Source organism: Triticum aestivum, chromosome 2B (assembly GCF_018294505.1).
Source record: "Triticum aestivum cultivar Chinese Spring chromosome 2B, IWGSC CS RefSeq v2.1, whole genome shotgun sequence".
NCBI classification, from domain to species: Eukaryota; Viridiplantae; Streptophyta; class Magnoliopsida; order Poales; family Poaceae; genus Triticum; species Triticum aestivum.
The window spans coordinates 167353027-167374625 of NC_057798.1; the positions used below are offsets into that span (position 1 = coordinate 167353027).

A 21599-nucleotide genomic window follows, 5' to 3' on the forward strand; every position below is an offset into this window, starting at 1 on the left:
CAATGGTCTTCAAATCAATACTTGAGCGTACTCTACCAATAGCAATGCAATGCAATGTGATAATAGTAACCACTACCAGGACGATGAGATCTACTGTACTACTCCTACATTGGTTCTCTTGTATCCTTTGCAATCTCTGCACGTGCCTTTTGGACAAAGTTTTCACACTCACACGCAGTAGGGGTGTTAGGGGGGTCGTCGTCTCCCAAACAACACTTCCCTTTCACGCCATGGCCCCCCATCTTTAAAAAAACCTCCACTCCACTCCCGAGAGAGGAAATTCCCTTACCCTCTTCCTACTGTACTCACCCACACCACCGCCCACCCCACTCTTCCGGTCTTCCTCGCTGTCTTCTTCCCCAGCCCTCCAGTTCGAAAATTCCCTCCCTCGCGCCCAAACTCCAAACCCTAGCCGGTCCGGCCCAGCCCCCCTCCGCCCCGCCGGCTCCCCGCGCGGAACATGCGGGATCTGGGCCCATGGCGACCGGCCCCGATCTGACCTCCCCCTCCGCCGCCGACGCCGCCGCCGCGTCGTCGGCGGCCAAGAAGGACCGCCACATCGTCAGTTGGAGCGCCGAGGTGCGTAACTGTTTCGCTCTTCTCTCCGTCTCGCGGTTGCGGATTTCTTTTGCGCTCTTTTGCGCTTTCCTAATTTTGGGATTTCCGCTGGCTTGCCTTGGATTTGGGACTTCGCTTCTGTAGCAATTGTTTGTTCCCCTTTTTGATTCGGCGAAAAAATTGAGAGGCGATTTTGGGCGTGTTTGGGGTATAATCCGCTTGTTGTCACAGTTCTATTGTTGATTCTTGGACTTCATAGCCTAATTCCCCCTTTCCCCATGCTAACCGTGACAAATTGCTCCTTCCAACATGTTACTTTATTTTTCTGATGAATACTCTTAGATTGCCTTCGAGTTCATCCTTGGAGTGCCTCTGCGATTCTGCTCGATGGTTAAATTGCTTTCTGATGCTTCCAACTTCTTCCCTGTAGGAGGATGACGTGCTTCGTGCTCAGATTGCGCACCATGGAACTGACAAGTATGGACAACTCCTGTTTGTTACCTGTCCTCACTTGCAGTAAGCTTTCTCAAATTAACCACGGCGTTTTTCTTTTGTAGTTGGACAGTCATAGCCACACAATTCAAGGATAAGACTGCCAGACAGTGCAGGAGGAGGTGTGTACCTCCCTCTTCCGATAAACGGGGATCTTTTGTGGTAAAATTTCTGGTGTTATAGCATTTGTTCAGTTCTATTGTTTATACCTTTTTTTTGGCTTGATTGTCGCTGCAGATGGTACAATTATTTGAATACAGAGTGCAAGAAAGGCGGGTGGTCTCGTGAAGAGGATATGCTTTTATGTGAGGTGAGAACTTGGTGTGTTTCTAGCATTTTAATTACTATAGGCGGCTAGGCGCAGGCAGTGAGTCTGCTTGACATTAAGCACTGTGGCATCAAATAGTTATTTTTTAAGGGCCAAATTTCATCTCTGGGAGTAGGACAGTATGCTTCGTGTCATGGTCCTCAATCTCATATGACATGAAGAAGAGCGCTGCTATACGTACGATCAAACTTCATACGATTTTGCGTACGAGCAGACTGTTCTGGTACAGTGGGCCCGAACGTTGGGAACGAACCTGTGTCTTGTCGTACAAAATCGTATGGGGAAAATATCGTACGCAAGGCAGTTTCGCATGAAGAAAGGGGTTGGAGATAGAAATCGAGTTCAGGGCATGGACTAGAAAGGACAAATAATTATCACCTTGTAGCTTAACTTGTGTGCAGATTGGATCCTATCCTTGATTGCGTTCCTTTGGGAAAATGATGGATTTGTTTTATGAACTGTAGGACGTATGATTGCTATGTTCTTTTGTAGATGAGAAACTGCGTGAAGGGACCATGCATTGCTTAAAGTCTCATAATACCATTATCATTCTTTGATTAGACTGCAATTTGTGTTATGATACATTTGCAATGTTGCAAAAAGAAATTAGAAACCACCTGATGTACATTGTGCTGGTGTCTTCATAACTATCAGTTATTGCTGTAGAACTCCTGCAACACCAAATGATAATCTTGGACTTGTCATGCAGGCTCAAAAGCTTCTTGGTAACAAATGGACTGAAATAGCAAAGGTTGTCTCAGGCAGGTGAGTTTCTTGCATTTGGTGCTGTTTGCTGTAAGGTGAAAAGGATATTAGATACTTCCTCTCTACCGGTTTATAAGGCCTGCGCGTATCCCTAGATCATCCATTTTATCAATGAAATATGAGTTATATGCCACAAAGAGTATACCATTGAAGTCATATTCGAAAGAAGTTTCTAACAGTATACCGTTTGTGATATGTTTGTCAAATTGGCGATCTAGGGATACACGCAGACCTTACCGACCGGGAGGGAGTATGTGAAACAAGATATCTGACATGTGAATGTTTGGTTTGCCTACTACAGAACTGATAATGCAGTGAAGAATCGATTTTCTACGTTATGCAAAAGGCGGGCTAAGGATGATGAACTATTGGAGGAAAATGGCACAGTATGCTCCAATGCAAGTGCAAAGAGGGTACTGACACAATCTGGTGGTGTCACATGTGCTGCACCTGGCTCCTCACCACCTATTAAGAACATGAGGTACACACAGTACCAGCAGAAGCTGTTGGTTAATTATGTGAATGAACTTACACACTTTAACCTGTTCTTTCTGCAACCAGCTCTTGCAAACCCGATTTCAAGGAGAACTTAGCACCAAATATGAGGTCATTTGGACAGCAAAAGAGCATACGACAGGATTCTCGGCAACCCCTTGCTAGCATTTGTCCAGACAATCAGAGTGTGAATATTGTAAAAACCCAGAGTCTTGTCACTAAAACCTCAACAAAGCAATTACATGGCGAAGAACAGAGCTGTGAGCCTATTATCCCAGATTCTGAATGTTTAACTTGATTCATGTGTTGTGTCAATGTTTGAACCTGCTCCATGTGCATAATTTCAGGTGTGAAGCATGACGGTAATTTTTTGAAAAGGAATGATCCAAAACTTGCTACTTTACTTCAGCAAGCTGACTTGCTTTCTTCCCTAGCAACAAAAGTAAATACTGAAAATACAAGCCAAAGCATGGATGAAGCCTGGCAGGTATGGCATCGCCAATTTGATGGTCTGAAGTAGATTTGTAGTTTTACATTTTAAAATAACTGTTTTATGCTTGACCTTTCAGAAACTACAGCATCATTTGGTTAAGAAAGATGATAATGACATGTCAGAGAGCAGTATGTCTGGAACAGCTTCACTCCTAGATGATCTCGACGATTTAATTGTTGATCCCTATGAGAATGAAGAAGAAGATGAACAGAAGTCCAGGTATATAATGAATAATATCTCATCCTTTTGGTTACTGTTCTATGGCCTCAGCTATTGATCCACCACCATTCTGATGAACAGAGAGCAGAACGGAGCAACATCACAAGTGGCTCCTGATCAAATAATGGATAATTGCCCAGTAGATCAAATCGCAGAAGAAAGTAGCCTTTGTGGAAACACACTATCTAGTACTATGGAACCTTGCCCAGGTAACCTATGCTCTTAATCTGAATTTAGTTACATGCCTTTCCATCCACATCGAAGAAGATTAATTGAAATTTGAAGCTAAATCAGTTGCAGAAATTCTAGCTCATATAAACTTGGGTGAGGCTGCCGAAGATATGGGGCTTCATTTCATGGAATACAGTTCTCCTACTCATGCAGCTCAAGCTCAGCAAGCTAAAGCAGATGCAGAAATACCAGCGTCTGTAGACTTGAGTGAGTCTGCCGAAGGTAGCTGGTCTCAGTTTATGGAATACACATCTCCCGCCCATACAGTTTTGCATGCTAACAGTTCTCCTGCTCATACAGTTCAAGCTCAGCAGGCTAAAGCAGATGCAGAAATACCAGTGTCCGTAGACTTGAGTGAGGCTGCCGAAGGTAGCTGGTCTCAGTTTATGGAATACACGTCTCCTGCTCATACAGTTTTGCATGCCGAAGGAGATGCAGAAACACCAGCATCTGTAAAGTTGAGTGAGGCTGCTGAAGGTAGCCTGCCTCAGTGTATGGAACATATGTCTCCTGCTCATACACTTCTGCGAGCTAAAACAGATTCTGAAATACCAGCATCCGCAAACTCGAATGAGGCTGCAGAAGGTAGCTGGTCTCAGTTTATGGAATACATGTCTCCTGCTCATATAGTTTTACATGCTAAAGCAGATGCAGAAACACCAGCATCCGTAAATTTGGGTGAGGCTGCCGAAGGTAGCCTGCCTCAATGTATGGAACCCATGTCTCCTGCTCATACACTTCTGCGAGCTAAAACAGATTATGAAATACCAGCATCAGCAAACTTGAGTGAGGCTGCCAAAGATGACAGTCTTCAGTGTACAGAATACACCTCTCCTGCTCGTGCAGACTTGCAAGCTAACGCAGATGCAGAAATATCAGAGGATTTCAGTGAGGTTGCCCAAGATAGCAGGCTTCAATGTGCTAAATTTACTTCCCCTGCTCACACTGCTATCAAAGGTAAAGCAGTTGCGAAGAAAGGAACTTCAGAGAACTGCAGCGACGTGCCCGAAGATAGCAGCACCCAGCCATGCATGGAATTCACCTCTCCTGCTCACACAGTTCCAACTTTCCATCCATTCACAGATAACGTGCCAACTCCAAAAATTACTGCCAGTGTAAGCTTTTGACTTATGTAGCCTGTCATTGTTAGTCTTATTTCACACACAATAACATACCTGAATCAAACATTGGTATTTACACATGTATTTGTTGAACTTTCCAGGAGAGGAATTTTTTGCTGTCTGTGCTTGAGTTGGCCTCACCTGGATCGAAGCCAGAAACTTCTCAGCAGCCTTCTTGCAAAAGGGCTCTTCTTAATAGCCTTTGAAGGGGTATATATATGTTCGATGCAAATACATTTTGCATTTTTCGGTTCTCACCGTATCCAGCTCCAAGCCCGCCATGCTCCTCAGCATGTATACCTTGGCTCCCCTAGATCTAATTTTAACTAGGGTAGTTCTCCCTACTCCTATTTGCATCAAAGTGTGCCTAGCTCGTGTCATAGTTCAGCTGTTTGTATGAGGTCTCAATAGTTTGGTTTGTTGTCGTTGGTTGTACATATCGCATTGGCGGTGTTGTAGTAGCATACAAAATTTGGAAAAAAGGGGGGTGATGTACCCTGAGAGTTACAGCTTGTATTCAAAATATAGAATAAGGTATTCTTTGTGTAATTAACCCTTTGTAACTTCTATCCGGGCGCGGAATATATTGGCTTGGTTTGTGTTGTGACGTGACGACTTTCTTGTTGTTGAACATGTGGTTGAATGAAACAATATATATTTCTTCATCAGATTGGATACTTAATAATACCATCAATGCCCAGTTTCTTGTCCATTTTACGTACTCATCTTTGCATGAGTTGAAAGACTTGATGCTGTTCTGAACTGTTGGCTATCTGTCCTGGTTCTAGAAAGAGGGATTTGTCTTTCAAGGACATTTGGAGTGCCTTGGATTTCACAGAAAATTCATATGTGAAAATCCTCACTGTTTCAGAGCCTCGTAGGAGTGTTTGGTTTTTATAAAGAGAAAAATTCACTACAGAGCATATAACTTGCGCTGGTGGCCACTTCAGTCGCTGTGGTTAGAAATACCCGAAATATAGTCACTAAACTTGCTCTAGAGGGTCATCTATGTTCCATAATACGGTTTTGTCTATGTATCCGCTGATTTGGCATTGGTCAAGTGGTACACAGTGGCATTGACTGGACACGTCATCGAAACAGCGTATTTACCGGAGGGGTTTTCTGCAAATTTGCCACAAATTAAAAAAATCGCCGTAGGAGGTGGACCTGGCCGGCAACAACCTCAACGGCTCTATCCCCGCCAAGTTGGGTTCGCTTCACGACCTTAGGACGCTCGACCTCTCGGGCAACGCGCTCGCCGGAGTGATCTCGGAGAGCCTGGCAAACCTCACCGCGACGCTCTAGTCCTTCAACGTCTCGTACAACAAACTTTTCGGCGCGGTGTCGGCCTCGCTCGCCCAGAAGTTTGGGCCCGCCTCCTTCGCCGGTAAAATAATGCTCTGCGGCTACTCTGCTTCTTCGGCGCCCTGTCCCGTCTCCCCGTCCCCGGTGCCGGCGTCAACCTCGCAGGGGGAACCAGGCGCCACGGCCTCCGCAAGTTCAGCACCAAGGAACTCGCATTGGTCATTGCCGGGATCGTGATCGGTGTCCTCATCTTGCTGTCGCTCTGCTGCCTTCTGCTCTGTTTATTGACAAGGAAGAAGAAGTCCGGCACTAGCACCGGAGCACGGAGGGGCAAGCAGTTGTCAAGCAAGGACGCCGCCGGCGCCGGCGCCGCTGCAGCTGCCAGGCGAGGCGAGAAGCCGGGGGCGTCCGAGGCGGAATTCGACGGCGACGTGGGTGGCAAGCTGGTGCACTTTGACGGGCCGCTAGCGTTCACGGCCGACGACCTGCTGTGCGCCACCGCGGAGATCATGGGGAAGAGCACATACGTCATGATACGTCTCCAACGTATCTACTTTTCCAAACACTTTTGCCCTTGTTTTGGACTCTAACTTGCATGATTTGAATGGAACTAACCCGGACTGACGCTGTTTTCAGCAGAATTGCCATGGTGTTATTTTTGTGCAGAAATAAAAGTTCTCGGAATGACCTAAAACTTCACGGAGTTATGTTTTGGAATTAATAAAAAATATTGGCAAAAGAATCAACAGAGGGGGACCCACATCCTGTCCATGAGGGTGCAGGGCGCACCCATCCCCCTGGGGCGCGCCCCCTGCCTCGTGGGTCCCCTGGACCTCCACCGACCTCAACTCCAACTCTATATATTCATGTTCGGGGAGAAAAAAAATCAGAGAGAAGGATTCATCGCGTTTTACGATACGGAGCCGCCGCCAAGCCCTAATCTTCCTCGGGAGGGCTGATCTGGAGTCCGTTCGGGGCTCCGGAGAGGGGAATCCATCGCCATCATCATCATCAACCATCCTCCATCCTCCATCACCAATTTCATGATGCTCACCGTCGTGCCCGAGTAATTCCATCGTAGGCTTGCTGGACGGTGATGGGTTGGATGAGATTTACCATGTAATCGAGTTAGTTTTGTTAGGGTTTGATCCCTAATATCCATTATGTTCTAAGAGATGTTGCTATGACTTTGCCATGCTTAATGCTTGTCACTAGGGCCCGAGTGCCATGATTTCAGATCTGAACCTATTATGTTTTCATGAATATATGTGAGTTCTTGATCCTATCTTGCAAGTTATAATCACCTACTACGTGTTATGATCCGGCAAACCCCGGAGTGACAATAGTCGGGACACTTTTCGGTGATGACCATAGTTTGAGGAGTTCATGTATTCACTAAGTGCTAATGCTTTGGTCCGGTACTCTATTAAAAGGAGGCCTTAATATCCCTTAGTTTCCAATAGGACCCCGCTGCCACGGGAGGGTAGGACAAAAGATGTTATGCAAGTTCTTTTCCATAAGCACGTATGACTATATTCGGAATACATGCCTACATTACATTGATGAACTGGAGCTAGTTCCGCGTCACCCTATGTTATAACTGTTGCATGATGAATTACATCCGACATAATTATCCATCATTGATCCATTGCCTACGAGCTTGTTTCATATTGATCCTTGCTTAGTTACTTCTCCATTGATGTTACGATTGCTAAAAAACTGTTTTTGTTACTTTTGCCACCGTTACCGTTACTTCCATACTACTTTGCTACTAAATACTTTGCTGCAGATATTAAGTCTTTCAGGTGTGATTGAATTGACAACTCGGCTGCTAATACTTGAGAATATTCTTTGGCCCCCCTTGTGTCGAATCAATAAATTTGGATTGAATACTCTACCCTCGAAAACTGTTGCGATCCCCTATACTTGTGGGTTATCAAGACCTTTTTCTGGCGCCGTTGCCGAGGAGCATAGCTCTATTCTTTGAGTCACTTGGGATTTATATCTTGTAAGGGCATATTTAGCCCTAGTGTTTTGGTGATTGATGACAATGTTTTGCGGACTATTCTTGTGCCTTGAGTATTTCAGTCGCTTCGTCACTAGGCACAAGACGGTTTGGTACCCCTCGAAGACTATTGAATATGGCGGTGTTCTATGTCTCTTTTTGGTGGATTTGAGTCATAGGATAGCCGTACTATTAAGAGGGGGTCCGCGTTGGAAAGGTTAGGGTGGAATCATCACGTACACGTTTACTCCCTTTACACCGCCTTTCCCTTTGCGCTTTGGAGCATCCTCCGTTTTGTTCATATCTTGCAAAGAGAAGGATTCCTAGTGTTCGTGTTCGGAGGCATGCGGTAGTACCGCACGCCTTTGCGGTAGTACCGTAGGTGGACACGGTAGTAGCGCTCCTAAGGAGCTGTAGTACCATGGCCTCGGGCCAGACTCAGCCGCTCATGCGGCTGTAGGGGCGGATGTAATTTTTTACATCCGCGCCCTACGTGGTAGTACCGCCCCATGCGTGCGGTAGTACCGTGAGTCTTGGTTCAGCACAGCAACACAAGCGGAAGTAGGGGCAGATGTAATTTTTTACATCCGCTCCCTGCGCGGTAGTACCGCATGCCAGGTGCGGTAGTACCGTGTCGGATTTTTGCACTGTTTGATTTTTAGCGGAAGTAGGAACGGATGTATTTTTATTCATCCGTGCCCTTCCCAGGCTAGTTCACTCTGGCCTTGCGGTAGTACCACAAGGGGGAGCGGTAGTACCGCGTCAACAATAGTACCGCCCTCAGCCTTTGCGGGTCAGGCCTGGACTAGCTCATGCCGTAGCAGCGGTAGTACCGCGGTCCTCCGCGGTAGTACCGTGAGCCCCTGCGGTAGTATCGCTTGTCTAGAGCGGTAGTACCGCAGGTTGCGGGCTAAGTAAGTAGATAACGGTTGGATTTGTCTCTCCACTATATAAGGGGTGTCTTCTTCCTCTAGTTGACCACCTCTTCCACCCCAAAGCTCCATTGTTGCTCCAAGCTCCATTTTCGCCCGATCTCTCTCCCTAGCCAATCAAACTTGTTGATTTGCTCGGGATTGGTTGAGAAGGCCCCGATCTACACTTCCACCAAGAAAATTTGATTCACCCCACTAATCCCTAGCGGATCTTGTTACTCTTGGGTGTTTGAGCACCCTAGACCGTTGAGGTCACCTCGGAGGCATAGTCCATTTGGGTGAAGCTTTGTGGTGTCGTTGGGAGCCTCCAATTAAGTTGTGGAGATTGCCCCAACCTTGTTTGTAAAGGTTCGTTCGCCGCCTTCAAGGGCACCAATAGTGGAATCACGTCATCTCGCATTGTGTGAGGGCGTGAGGAGAATACGGTGGCCCTACTGGCTTCTTGGGGAGCATTGTGCCTCCACACCGCTCTAACAGAGACGTACTTCCCCTCAAAAGGAAGGAACTTCGGTAACACATCCTCGTCTTCACCGGCTCCACTCCTGGTTATCTCGTGCCTTTACTCTTGCAAGCTTACTTGTGTTATATCCCTTGCTTGCTTGTGTGCTTGTTGTTGTTGCATCATATAGGTTGCTCACCTAGTTGGATATCCAGACAACCTACTTTGATGCAAAGTTTAATTTGGTAAAGAAAAGCTAAAAATTGTTAGTTGCCTATTCACCCCTCCTCTAGTCAACTATATCGATCCTTTCAATTGGTATCAGAGCCTATTAGAGCCTCGTCTCTTTATTAAGGACTTTGCCGTCCGAAGAGTATGGTTGACACCGTAGACGGTAGGGAGGAGCACTCTGGTGTGAATCCGAGCTCATCTACGGGTGATGGGGGAACCACGGTTTCTCGTGAGCAATTCAATGTGGCTTTGGACACATTGAAAACTTCCATGACAACCGAGGTTGAAAGCATGTTTAATAAATTCTTAGAAGGACTTAAACTATCTACCTCACCATTGATAGTGGGTGATCCCACTAACAAGGTGACGGATGCTAACTCCGACAAGGGGGAAGCTACTAGTGAAAAGGGTCCTTCTACTAGTGGTAGAAATGGCACCGTCATCTTTGCCCATGTGGAACCTCCAATTTATGGAGGACTGATTCCTTCCACTCATTTAAATCATGCAAGCCCTCCTCCTAAGATTGTGAAAAATGAGGATTTTGATTCTTGGGTTTATCGCTTCAAGCGTCATTTAAATCATGTGAATACTAATCTTTGGAGAATCATTGAAGAAGGTTTTCATCCACATGACTGAAGCAACTTCACCCCTAGAGAAGTCGTGGATAATCAATTCAATGAGAATGCTCTCTTCATCATTCAAGATGCAGTTCTTCCCGAAGATCTCCCTCATCTTCGACCCATCACCATGGCCAAAGATGCATGGCATTGTGTTGTTTCCCTCTATAAGGGAAGCGCAAGCATTCAACGCTCCAACTATGAAGTGGTGCAAGATGAAGCCGATGAATTTGCAATGAAAGAAGATGAAGAACCTCGTGAGCTCTTTCAGAGAGTAACCAAACTTGCGGTCTCATTCTGAGATCATGGGAGCAAGAACACAGATGACAATTGGATCAAGCGCAAGTTCCTCAAAGCAATGATGCCCTACCACAAGGCCTTGTCCTCCATCATCCGTCAAAGACCGGACTTCCACTCCTTGACCTCAAATGAAGTGTTGGATGAGTTTATGGCAATGCGGATCTTGGACAAGACCGCCGACAACGCGGTGTTGCACTCTCAAAGGGCAAAGAAGCCCAACCTTGCCTTGAAGGCCAAGGTCATTGTGGAAGTAGAGGAAGAGGAGGAAGACGAGGAGAGCAACCCCGAAGATACAAAATATGATTATCATGAGCACATGGCTCTTGCTTCAGGCAATTTTGGAGCAAGAAGAACACAAGGCCCAACTTCAACAAGAACAACTCAAGTGGGTTCAAGAGTAAGCAACATGTGAGAACATGTTACAATTGTGGCAATGTGAGCCATTTTGTTGTGGATTGCCCTTACGAGAAGCGGGAAGACAATGGTGGCAAGCTCATCCGAAAAGACAAAGCCAAGTCCTTTCCAAACAAGAACAACTTCACCAAAAAGACTCCTACTCGAGGGTTGGTGATTCAAGAAGAATACCATGAGGATGACGATGATGATGAAGATAGTGAAGCCATGGCCATGGCCTCTGTTGCCATTGCCACAACTCCACGGGTATCCCTCTTTGACTCACCCAATGAGAACATCACCACCAAGTGTCTCATGGCTAAAGCCACCAACAAGGTAACCCCAACATCAAAACCACCATCATTACTAATCCTTCTTTGACAGATGGCATTGATGAAAGTGAGGGGTCTAATGAGGAAGTAAATGAATTTGAGTCTTTTATGAGTAAGCTCAAGGGAAAATCCAAGAAGAACTTCGTTGCTCTCTTGGAACAACTTGGTGAAGCCAATGACATGATCGAGGCTCATGAAGAAACCATCTCTAAGATGGAAGGTCATAGTCGTGACTATGCCAATGAGATATCAGATCTCTCTAATTCTCTTGAGGAAGAGCGTGGGCATCGTTTGACTCTTGAGGAGTCACACAATGATGACCATGCTAAGTTAAAGAAAGATCTTGATCATGCTCTTGTTGTATCTCGTGTGCTAACTTCCGAGAAGGCTAAACTTGGCGTTGACCTTGCTAGACTCAAGGAGGAGTTTGATATACTCGACAAGGCCCACAAGGTCTTGAAGGGTGCTCATGCTAGCCTCAAGGAGTCTCATGATCAACTCCAAGTGAAGCTAACCAAAGAAAACGCCACATTTCCTCATATGGTAATAATTGATAATGCAAATGCCACTAACCCGTGTTGTGAGCATGTGCATCTTGTGGAGGAGAATGCCAAGTTGAAGGAGCAACTTGAGAAAGGCCTTGTTACATGCATACATGGTGATGAAATTCCTCCCCAAGCCATAAGAAGAACTGGTGTTGGTCATATCCTACCCATTGAGGAACCCCTTGTGGCCGAAGGAGAAGGACAATGCTCCACTCAAGTGGAGCCATCACCAACCCAAGACCCACTCTCTTCCGAAGAACAAAGTGAAGGCCCTCAACATCATGAACATGATCAAGGGCAAGATCAACCTCAAGATGGTGGTGAACCACCACATGATGCCCAAGGTCAAGTTCTCCCCCTCGAGCAAGTTCAAGATCACGAGCAAGCTCAAGACCAAGAACAAGCTCAAGACAACGCTCAAGATGATCAAGTTACCCCTCCTCTTTTCACATCCGAGGAGGAATTAGAGCGTCGTGCCGCGAAGATCGCTTCCAAGCTCACCACCAAGGGTCATCTTATGGAGAATGTGGTTGGAAGCCTAATAAAGGGGGTAAGCACTCGTGGATAATTAGCAAACAATTGTGAACATCATGCGTTTGTTTCTTGTGTCGAACCCCAAAAGGTTTATGAGGCGCTCGAGGACCCGGATTGGCTCAATGCCATGCATGAAGAACTCAACAAATTCGAGCATAACCAAGTGTGGAAATTAGTGCCAAGGCCAACCGGGAATCATAATGTCATTGGAACCAAGTGGATACTCAAGAACAAGCAAGATGCTCATGGGATCATTGTTCGCAACAAGGCTCGTTTGGTGGCACAAGGCTACTCCCAAGTCGAGGGTATCGAAATAGTGAAACCTTTGCTCCCGTTGCTCGCCTTGAATCTATTCGTTTGTTGATTGCTTATGCTTCTCATCATAATTTCATGTTGCAACAAATGGATGTGAAGAGTGCTTTTCTTAGTGGTCCCATTAATGAGTTGGTGTATGTCAAACAACCCCCCGGGTTCGAAGATCCCTATTTCCCCGATCACGTGTACCAACTCCATAAGGCGCTCTATGGCCTCAAACAAGCCCCAAGTGCGTGGTATGAGCTTCTTACGGAGTTGTTACAAGATCGTGGGTTCGAAATCGGGAAAATCGACCCCACTCTTTTTACTAAGAAGGTCAAAGGGGAGTTATTTGTGTGCCAACTATATGTTGATGATATTATTTTTGGTTCCCCTAACAAAGCTTTCAATGAAGAATTTGTGGCTCTCATGACCTCAAAATTCAAGATGTCTGTGACGGGAGAGTTGAAGTTCTTTCTCGGGTTTGAAATCAAGCAGAGAAGAGAAGGAACCTTCATCCACCAAGCCAAATACATTCAAGACATGCTCAAGAGATTCAAGCTAAGTGATGTCAAGCCGGCTTCCACTCCAATGCCCACCAAGTGCCAACTTGACATTGATCCCAATCGTAAAGCGGTGGATCAAAAGGTATATCGCTCCATGATTGGATCCTTGCTTTACCTTTGTGCATCTAGACCGGATATCGTGTTGAGTGTGGGAATTTGTGCATGGTTTCAAGCCGCATCTAAGGAAAGCCACTTTGTGGCGGTCAAGCGAATCTTTTGATATTTGGCTCATACCCCAAACTTTGGCTTATGGTACCCAAGAGGAGCCAAATTTGATCTTTTGGGCTACACAGATTCAGATTGGGCGGGAGCCAAAGTGGATAGGAAGTCCACCTCCGGAGGGTGCCAATTACTTGGTTGCTCTTTAGTGAGTTGGTCTTCTAAGAAGCAAAGTTGTGTATCTCTCTCGTCCACCGAGGCAGAGTATGTGGCCGCCGGTAGTTGTTGTGCTCAACTCCTATGGATGAGGCAAACTTTAAAGGATTACGGTGTCACTTGTGACAAAGTGCCTCTTTTGTGTGACAATAAAATTGCTATCAAGATCTCTCTCAACCCGGTGCAACACTTCAAGTCGCAGCATATTGAGATTCGGTATTATTTCATCCGGGATCACATTAGGCGAAAGGAGATCAGGCTCAAGTATGTCAACACTCATGATAACCTTGCAGATATTTTCACGAAGCCCTTGGATGAAGCAAGTTTTCACGAGTTAAGGCATGAGATAAATATCATTGATTTGAGCAATGTGACTTGAACCCTTGCACACCCCACCCCACTCAACTTGTTGTCTAGTTTAGGTGTAGGCATGGACATAGGGGAGTGTTGTTCTCTCAATGAACTCTCCCTCCCCCCATTATGCATAAATTGATCAACTCTTTCACATTAGCCATTTTTGATGGTACTTGTGCTTCAAAGACGAGTTTTGGTCATGGGCCCAAGGATAATTCTTCGCGGTGCCATACCAATCGACTCAAACATAGGTGGCTCCGGCCACCGCCCTCCCCTTGGAGAGGTCGTGTCTCGTTTTTGGTCTTTGTTGTATTTTTCTTCTCTCTTTTCATGCCAAGCTTGTGCTTGTGGTGTCTCGTGTGTTAGCTTGTTGGTGTGTTCGTTCGCTTGAAGGTTCGTGCAAAGATGTTTCTTCCTTTGTTTGAAACTGCATCTTCTTGGGTTCACGGTACTACCGTGGCCAGCCACGGTACTACCACAAGGACACGGTACTACCACAACCAGCGCGGCAGTAATTTTTTACTGCCGCTGTTGGAGCAGTACTACCGCCCACGGCGCGGTACTTCGCCTGGGCGGTACTACCGCAATGACGCGTGGTACTACCATGGAGTAGCGAGCGCGTGGGGGTTAAGAGCGGGCAGGGGGAGTTCCAACTCCCCCATACGCATTCACTCTTTCTTCCCCACACCGCCTCTCTCTCTCCTGCCCACGAACGACACCGGAGGCCCTCGCTGGATCTCCGTCTCTGGCTGCTCTCCTCGGATTCCGACCGGTGGGATCGTTCCCCACCACTTCCTCTTGCCATGGAACAAGGTTTCTCCCTAAATCCCTCTCTTTTTGGTTCGTTCCTTTGCTTCTAGGTTTTTGGGGAGATGCTAGTTGTTCTTGAGATTTTAGGCTAAATCTTTGCAAGAGTAGGATGTATGAGAGTAGTAATGCGTAGAGATAGTGCATGATATGTTGCCCCGTGGTAGATTTGATCGACTGTAGTACCGCTTTGTTGTCATGGTTGTTCTCAGATCCATTTGTAGTTTTGGATCTGAAATCGTGCGGTACTACCGCACCTCCAGCGCGGTACTACCGCTCGCGCGGTACTACCGTGACTTGGAGCGACACTTATTTTTTAGTACCGCGCGACCAAGCAGTGCTACCGTTGCTGTCAAATCTATCATGTGGCAATTATCAAGTGCGAGTTCTACTTGTTTCACTGTTTTTCTGTGTTCTTTGCACTGATCCTTCTCGCGTCTCTTGCATGTTTGTTTTGTGGTGTGTGGCTCAGGTGCTCCTGCTCGCCGTTCCAATCCAAGCCGTGACACGGGCTCCAAGCGTCTGCGAAATCAAGATGAAGCTCCAGAGGGCTCCAGTGCCCCCCAACGCAGGACCAAGACCACCGCCACAAAGTATAAGGAACCCAACATGGGTATGGATGAGATACCACTTGTTGAGTTCATCTCTCGAAGGAAGATCAATCCCTATGTGAATCCTCATGCCAACTTTCGAGGGAATGACCTGTTTTGGACCAAGCAGCAGAATCTCATTTATCTGGATGTGATCAAGGCCAAGCGAAACATCTATGTGGATGTGCACTGGATCGACATGCATCATATGAGGGAAGAGAAGTACCGGGACTACTTTGGTGAGGCTCTGGATCTTGTGGATCCGTTTGGCATTGAGCATATCATCTCTTTTCACAAAGACTATGATCCTGAGATTGTGGCTCAGTTCTTTGCCCCGGTGTACTTTCATCCTAATGAGGACCGGACTATGACTTGGATGACCAATGGTCGGCAGCTGACTGCTACATGGAAGGAGTTCATGACTTTGCTTGGTGTTCAAGATGAGGGGCTCGCCACACCCCAAGGTGTTCGTCCTCATGCCAATCCCGAGTCAGCCAACAAGAACAAGCTTCAGCCCTTCCATGTTGAGAAGAAGCTCTCAAGTGGCAAGTCATCGTGGGTGCTCAACTCCTTCCTTGACATCATGTACTGGATCTTCCGCAACTCTCTCTTTCCACGCATTGGTGACAAGGACAAGGTGCATGCTTATCTTGTGGACATGTTGCTCCTGTGTGAGGAAGCACGCAACTCTCAGACACTACCTCTTGATGTCTCACATATCATGTGGTGTGAGTTTTGGTTTGCGGTCTTCAACCGCAAGTTCCCCATCTATGGACCTTATCTGTTTTAGTTGATCTCGGAAACTTGGGAGAAGATCTACCCTCAGGATGACTTTGAGGCCCCTGATTGGATTCCACATAATTCCATCCGGCTCCGTGTCAAGACTCAGTGGGCTAACACCACTTCTCATGCTGAGGCCGCGGCTGCCATGGATGTGGATGCAGATGAGGATGAGGAGGAGTCAGCGGATGAGGACAACTCTGATGACCCACAAGTATAAGGGATCTATCATAGTCCTTTCGATAAGTAAGAGTGTCGAACCCAACGAGGAGCAGAAGGAAATGACAAGCGGTTTTCAGTAAGGTTTTCTCTGCAAGCACTGAAATTGTAGGTAATAGATAGTTTTGTGATAAGATAAATTGTAACGAGTAACAAGCAATGAAAGTAAATAAAGTGCAGCAAGGTGGCCCAATCCTTTTTGTAGCAAAGGACAAGCCTGGACAATTTCTTATAATGAGAAAAGAGCTCCCGGGGACACATGGGAATTATCGTCAAGCTAGTTTTCATCACGCTCATATGATTCACGTTCGGTACTTTGATAATCTGATATGTGGGTGGACCAGTGCTTGGGTACTGCCCTTACTTGGACAAGTATCCCACTTATGATTAACCCCTATTGCAAGCATCCACAACTACAAAAGAAGTATTAAGGTAAACCTAACCACAACATTAGACATATGGATCCAAATCAGCCCCTTACGAAGCAACGCATAAACTAGGGTTTAAGCTTCTGTCACTCTAGAAAACCATCATCTACTTATTACTTCCCAATGCCTTCCTCTAGGCCCAATTAATGGTGAAGTGTCATGTAGTCGACGTTCACATAACACCACTAGAGGAAAGACAACATACATCTCATCAAAATATCGAACGAATACCAAATTCACATGACTACTAATAGCAAGACTTCACCCATGTCCTCAGGAACAAACTTAACTACGATATATCCCCTATACTTGCGGAGTTTCGTCCCGTAAGCTTGCCTCTGATTTTTTCAGGATAAAAGCCTTCATATAGCAGAAGATGGGAACCGGAGGGCCACCAGGGGGCCCAGGAGACAGGGGGCACGCCCAGTAGTTTCTTCGCTCAATAATTCTTATTAATTCCAAAAATAAGTTCCGTGGAGTTTCAGGATTTTTGGAGCAGTGCAGAATAGGTTTCCAATGTTTGCTCCTTTTCCAGCCAGAATTCTAACTGCCGGCATTCCCCCTCTTCATGGTAAACCTTGTAAGATAAAAGAGAATAGCCATAAGTATTGATATATAATGTGTAATGACAGCCCATAATGCAATAAATATTGATATAAAAGCATGATGCAAAATGGACGTATCAAGCTCTGAGGGTTTCATCCCTCCCACCTCTGAGCCATCTTGGGCTAAGAGGCTGAAGAACAAGATGAAGACCTTGTTCTGCATGCAGGGAAATGGGCAGTACAGGACTCATGTTGCCTCCAAGGAGAGTCGCTGCCACGACAAGAATATCATGAGCCTGTTTGGAGAGGATGTTTCTGGCGGTTCTGAGGATCGCGTCACTCCAGAGGCTGAGTGGATGGCGAAACAAGGCTTCAAGTGGACTGATTCTGAGGAGGATGACGAGGAGACCATTCCCGCTGCCGAGTCCGACGAGGAGCGTGCGACTGATTACTCCGCTTGAGCCACCACTTGTGTTGTAAGTGTCCTCTCTACCTTTTTGGCGTCTCGATGCCAAAGGGGGAGAGAGCGTAGGGATTTGCGAGTCGTGTGTTGTGCTTCTTGTGTCGTGCTTGTGTTTGCATTGCTCGCGTTTGTTCCATTGAACCTTGCTTGCTTTGGTTTAGTTTGCTTGTGAGACTTGGTCTATCATATGGTGTAAGACATATGCACTCTATCGTACTTTATTGAGCTTAAGATATATAGTGCTAGTTATGTTATGCTCACATTTACTATCTTGTTTAGTGTTAGCCTTATTGTTGCAAGATATGCATTTTTATAAAATATAGGCGGAGTGTTGATCCTAGTATACGTGCCATGCAGTCCAAAGCACTTACCTAGATAGCACGCATCTAGGGGGAGCTCGTCTATATTTTAGAGATGTGGGGCTTGCTTATGTTCTATATCATTTCCCCTTGTGTAAATCCCGTATTGTCATCAATCCACCAAAAAGGGGGAGATTGTAAGGCATAATTAGACCTGAGGTGTTTTGGTGATTGATGACAATGATTTTGCGGACTAATCGTGTGCCTTGAGTATTTCAGTCGCTTCACCACTAGGCACAAGACGGTTTGGTACCCCTCGAAGACTATTGAAGACAGCAGTGTCCTACGTCTCTTTTTGGTGGATTTGAGTTGTAGGATAGCCGCACTATTAAGAGGGGTCCGCGTTGGAAAGGTTTGGGTGGAATCATCACATACAAGTTTACTCCCTTTGCACCGCCTTTCCCTTTGCGCTTTGGAGCATCCTTCGTTTTGTTCATATTTTGCAAAGAGAAGGATTCCTAGTGTTGCTGTTCTGAGGCATGCGGTAGTACTGCTCTTAGGAGCGGTAGTACCGCAGGCCGCCATGGTAGTACCGCACGCCTTTGCGGTAGTACCGTAGGTGGACACGGTAGTAGCGCTCCTAAGGAGCTGTAGTACCATGGCCTCGGGCCAGACTCAGCCGCTCGTGCGGCTGTAGGGGCGGATGTAATTTTTTACATCCGCGCCCTACGTGGTAGTACCGCCCCATGCGCGCGGTAGTACCGTGAGTCCTGGTTCAGCACAGCAACACGAGCGGAAGTAGGGGCGGATGTAATTTTTTACATCCGCTCCCTGCACGGTAGTACCGCATGCCAGGTGCGGTAGTACCGTGTCGGATTTTTGCACTGTTTGATTTTCAGCGGAAGTAGGAACGGATGTATTTTTATTCATCCGCACCCTTCCCAGGCTAGTTCACTCTGGCCTTGCGGTAGTACCGCAAGGGGGAGCGGTAGTACTGCGTCAGCGGCAGTACCACCCTCAGCCTTTGCGGCTCAGGCCTGGACTAGCTCATGCCGTAGCAGCGGTAGTACCGCGGTCCTCCGCGTAGTACCGTGAGCCCCTGCGGTAGTACCGCTTGTCTAGAGCGGTAGTACCGCAGGTTGCGGGCTAAGTAAGTAGATAACGGTTGGATTTGTCTCTCCACTATATAAGGGGTGTCTTCTTCCTCTAGTTGACCACCTCTTCCACCCCAAAGCTCCATTGTTGCTCCAAGCTCCATTTTCGCCCGATCTCTCTCCCTAGCCAATCAAACTTGTTGATTTGCTCGGGATTGGTTGAGAAGGCCCCGATCTACACTTCCACCAAGAAAATTTGATTCACCCCACTAATCCCTAGCGGATCTTGTTACTCTTGGGTGTTTGAGCACCCTAGACCGTTGAGGTCACCTCGGAGGCATAGTCCATTTGGGTGAAGCTTTGTGGTGTCGTTGGGAGCCTCCAATTAAGTTGTGGAGATTGCCCCAACCTTGTTTGTAAAGGTTCGTTCGCCGCCTTCAAGGGCACCAATAGTGGAATCACGTCATCTCGCATTGTGTGAGGGCATGAGGAGAATACGGTGGCCCTAGTGGCTTCTTGGGGAGCATTGTGCCTCCACACCGCTCTAACGGAGATGTACTTCCCCTCAAAAGGAAGGAAATTTGGTAACACATCCTAGTCTTCACCAGCTCCACTCTTGGTTATCTCGTGCCTTTACTCTTGCAAGCTTACTTGTGTTATATCCCTTGCTTGCTTGTGTGCTTGTTGTTGTTGCATCATATAGGTTGCTCACCTAGTTGGATATCCAGACAACCTACTTTGATGCAAAGTTTAATTTGGTAAAGAAAAGCTAAAAATTGTTAGTTGCCTATTCACCCCCCTCTAGTCAACTATATCGATCCTTTCATATCTGTTGATCACTATGAGGAATTTGAAAGACGAAAGAACCAAGATTTTCCCCTCAACTACGAGGGGAGGTAAGGAACTACCATCTAGCTCTGCACTTGATTCACGTTCTGTTTTGAGTAAACTTGTGACACCTACACCTGCTATTGATTCTGATATGTCACATGTTATTGATGATGCCATTTCTGCTATGCATGATGCTTATGATGATACTACTTCTCTGCTTGTTAATAATGTGCCATTAGATGAATTTCTTGATGAACAACTTGCTAGGGTTAGAGAGAATGAAATTATTGAAACTGATGATATTGATGAAAGTGATGATGAAGATTCTCCCCCTAGATATGAATTGCCTGTTTTGCCTGAGGTTATATTATGGATGAAGAAACTTCTAGGGACCTTTTTGCTTGCAATGATAGATATGATCTTAAAAAATTGTTAGCTAAGCTGAAAGAAAAGTCTTTGAATGCTAGAATGAAATATGACCCTACTTTTGCTACTTCACCTATCTGTGTTACCGATAAGGATTATGAATTCTCTGTCGATCCTGAGTTAATTACTTTGGTTGAATCTGATCCTTTCTATGGCTATGAATCTAAAACTGTTGTGGCACATCTTACTAAATTTAATGATATAGCCACCTTATTTACTCATGAGGAAAAAATTCGCTATTATTATATCCTTAAATTGTTTCCTTTCTCATTAAAGGGTGATGCTAAAATATGGTTTAATTCTCTTGCTCCTGGTTGTGTGCGTAGTCCCCGGGATATGATTTATTACTTCTCTATAAAATATTTTCCCGCTCATAAGAAGCAAGCTTCCTTAAGGGAAATATTTAATTTTGTGCAACTTGAAGAAGAGAGTCTCCCACAAGCTTGGGGGAGGCTTCTCCAATTACTTAATGCTTTGCCTAATCATCCTCTCAAGAAAAACAAAATACTTGATTTCTTTTATAATGGACTAACCGATGCTTCCAGAGACCACCTGGATAGTTGTGCTGGTTGTGTTTTCAGGGAAAGAACTGTTGAGCAAGCTGAATTGCTATTGAATAATATATTGAGTAATGATAATGATTGGACACTTCCTGAACGAACTCCTAAGCCAACTCAAAAGAAAAGGGGTATTCTATTTCTCAGTCCTGAAGATATGCAAGAGGCAAAGAAACATATGAAAGATAAAGGTATTAGAGCTGAAGGTAAAGGTAAATTCACTTTATAGATTTGATGAAGTTGATATTCCTCGTAATAAGTCTGCTAGTCAATGCTTGGATGAGTTTGATAACCTCATTGTTAAACAAGAAAGCTTCAATGCTTATGTTGGTAGACAATTGAAGCGTAATGCTTATATGGTTGAACACTTGAGTGATTATATGTCTAGAGTTAAAGGTGACCTTAAGCTTATTAGTAAACATGCATCCATGGTTACCACTCAAGTAGAACAAGTACTTACAGCACAAGATGATTTGCTCAATGAATTAAACAATAAGAACAATGATAATGCTGTTAGAGTCATGACTAGAGGTGGTAAAATGACCCAGGAACCTAGGGCCATCCTAAGAGAGTTGAGCAAGATTCTCAGAGAATTAATACTGACACACCTATTCCTTCTACTAAAAAGAAAAAGAA

The 21599-nt window shown here is 45.8% G+C and overlaps 1 protein-coding gene and 1 pseudogene across 2 annotated transcripts; both read left to right on the top strand.

The window, feature by feature from the left end:
• The first annotated feature begins 272 nt into the window (after positions 1-272).
• On the top strand, positions 273-5370 carry LOC123044121 (transcription factor MYB88). 2 transcript variants are annotated; one of them, XM_044466767.1, is made up of 13 exons: positions 273-579; positions 989-1035; positions 1116-1172; positions 1288-1360; positions 2088-2143; positions 2445-2624; positions 2705-2898; positions 2986-3125; positions 3208-3350; positions 3432-3559; positions 3645-3803; positions 3882-4696; positions 4804-5370. In XM_044466767.1, the coding sequence occupies exons 1-13, from the start codon at positions 478-480 to the stop codon at positions 4906-4908; spliced, it is 2199 nt and encodes a 732-aa protein (XP_044322702.1). In that variant the 5' UTR covers positions 273-477; the 3' UTR covers positions 4909-5370. The 2 variants fall into 2 exon arrangements, with proteins under 2 accessions (XP_044322702.1, XP_044322701.1); XM_044466766.1 differs by having other exon boundaries at positions 3645-4696.
• LOC123039142 (probably inactive leucine-rich repeat receptor-like protein kinase IMK2) overlaps positions 5193-21599 on the top strand; it is a 112672-nt pseudogene continuing 96265 nt past the window's right edge.

Excerpts from the sequence above, each read along its gene's own strand:
- LOC123044121 (XM_044466766.1), top strand. The coding sequence starts at position 478 with ATGGCGACCGGCCCCGATCTGACCTCCCCCTCCGCCGCCGACGCCGCC. Across the intron at positions 2,625-2,704 it reads CCACCTATTAAGAACATGAG|CTCTTGCAAACCCGATTTCA; the intron begins GTACACACAGTA and ends TTCTGCAACCAG. Across the intron at positions 3,126-3,207 it reads GCATGGATGAAGCCTGGCAG|AAACTACAGCATCATTTGGT; the intron begins GTATGGCATCGC and ends TTGACCTTTCAG.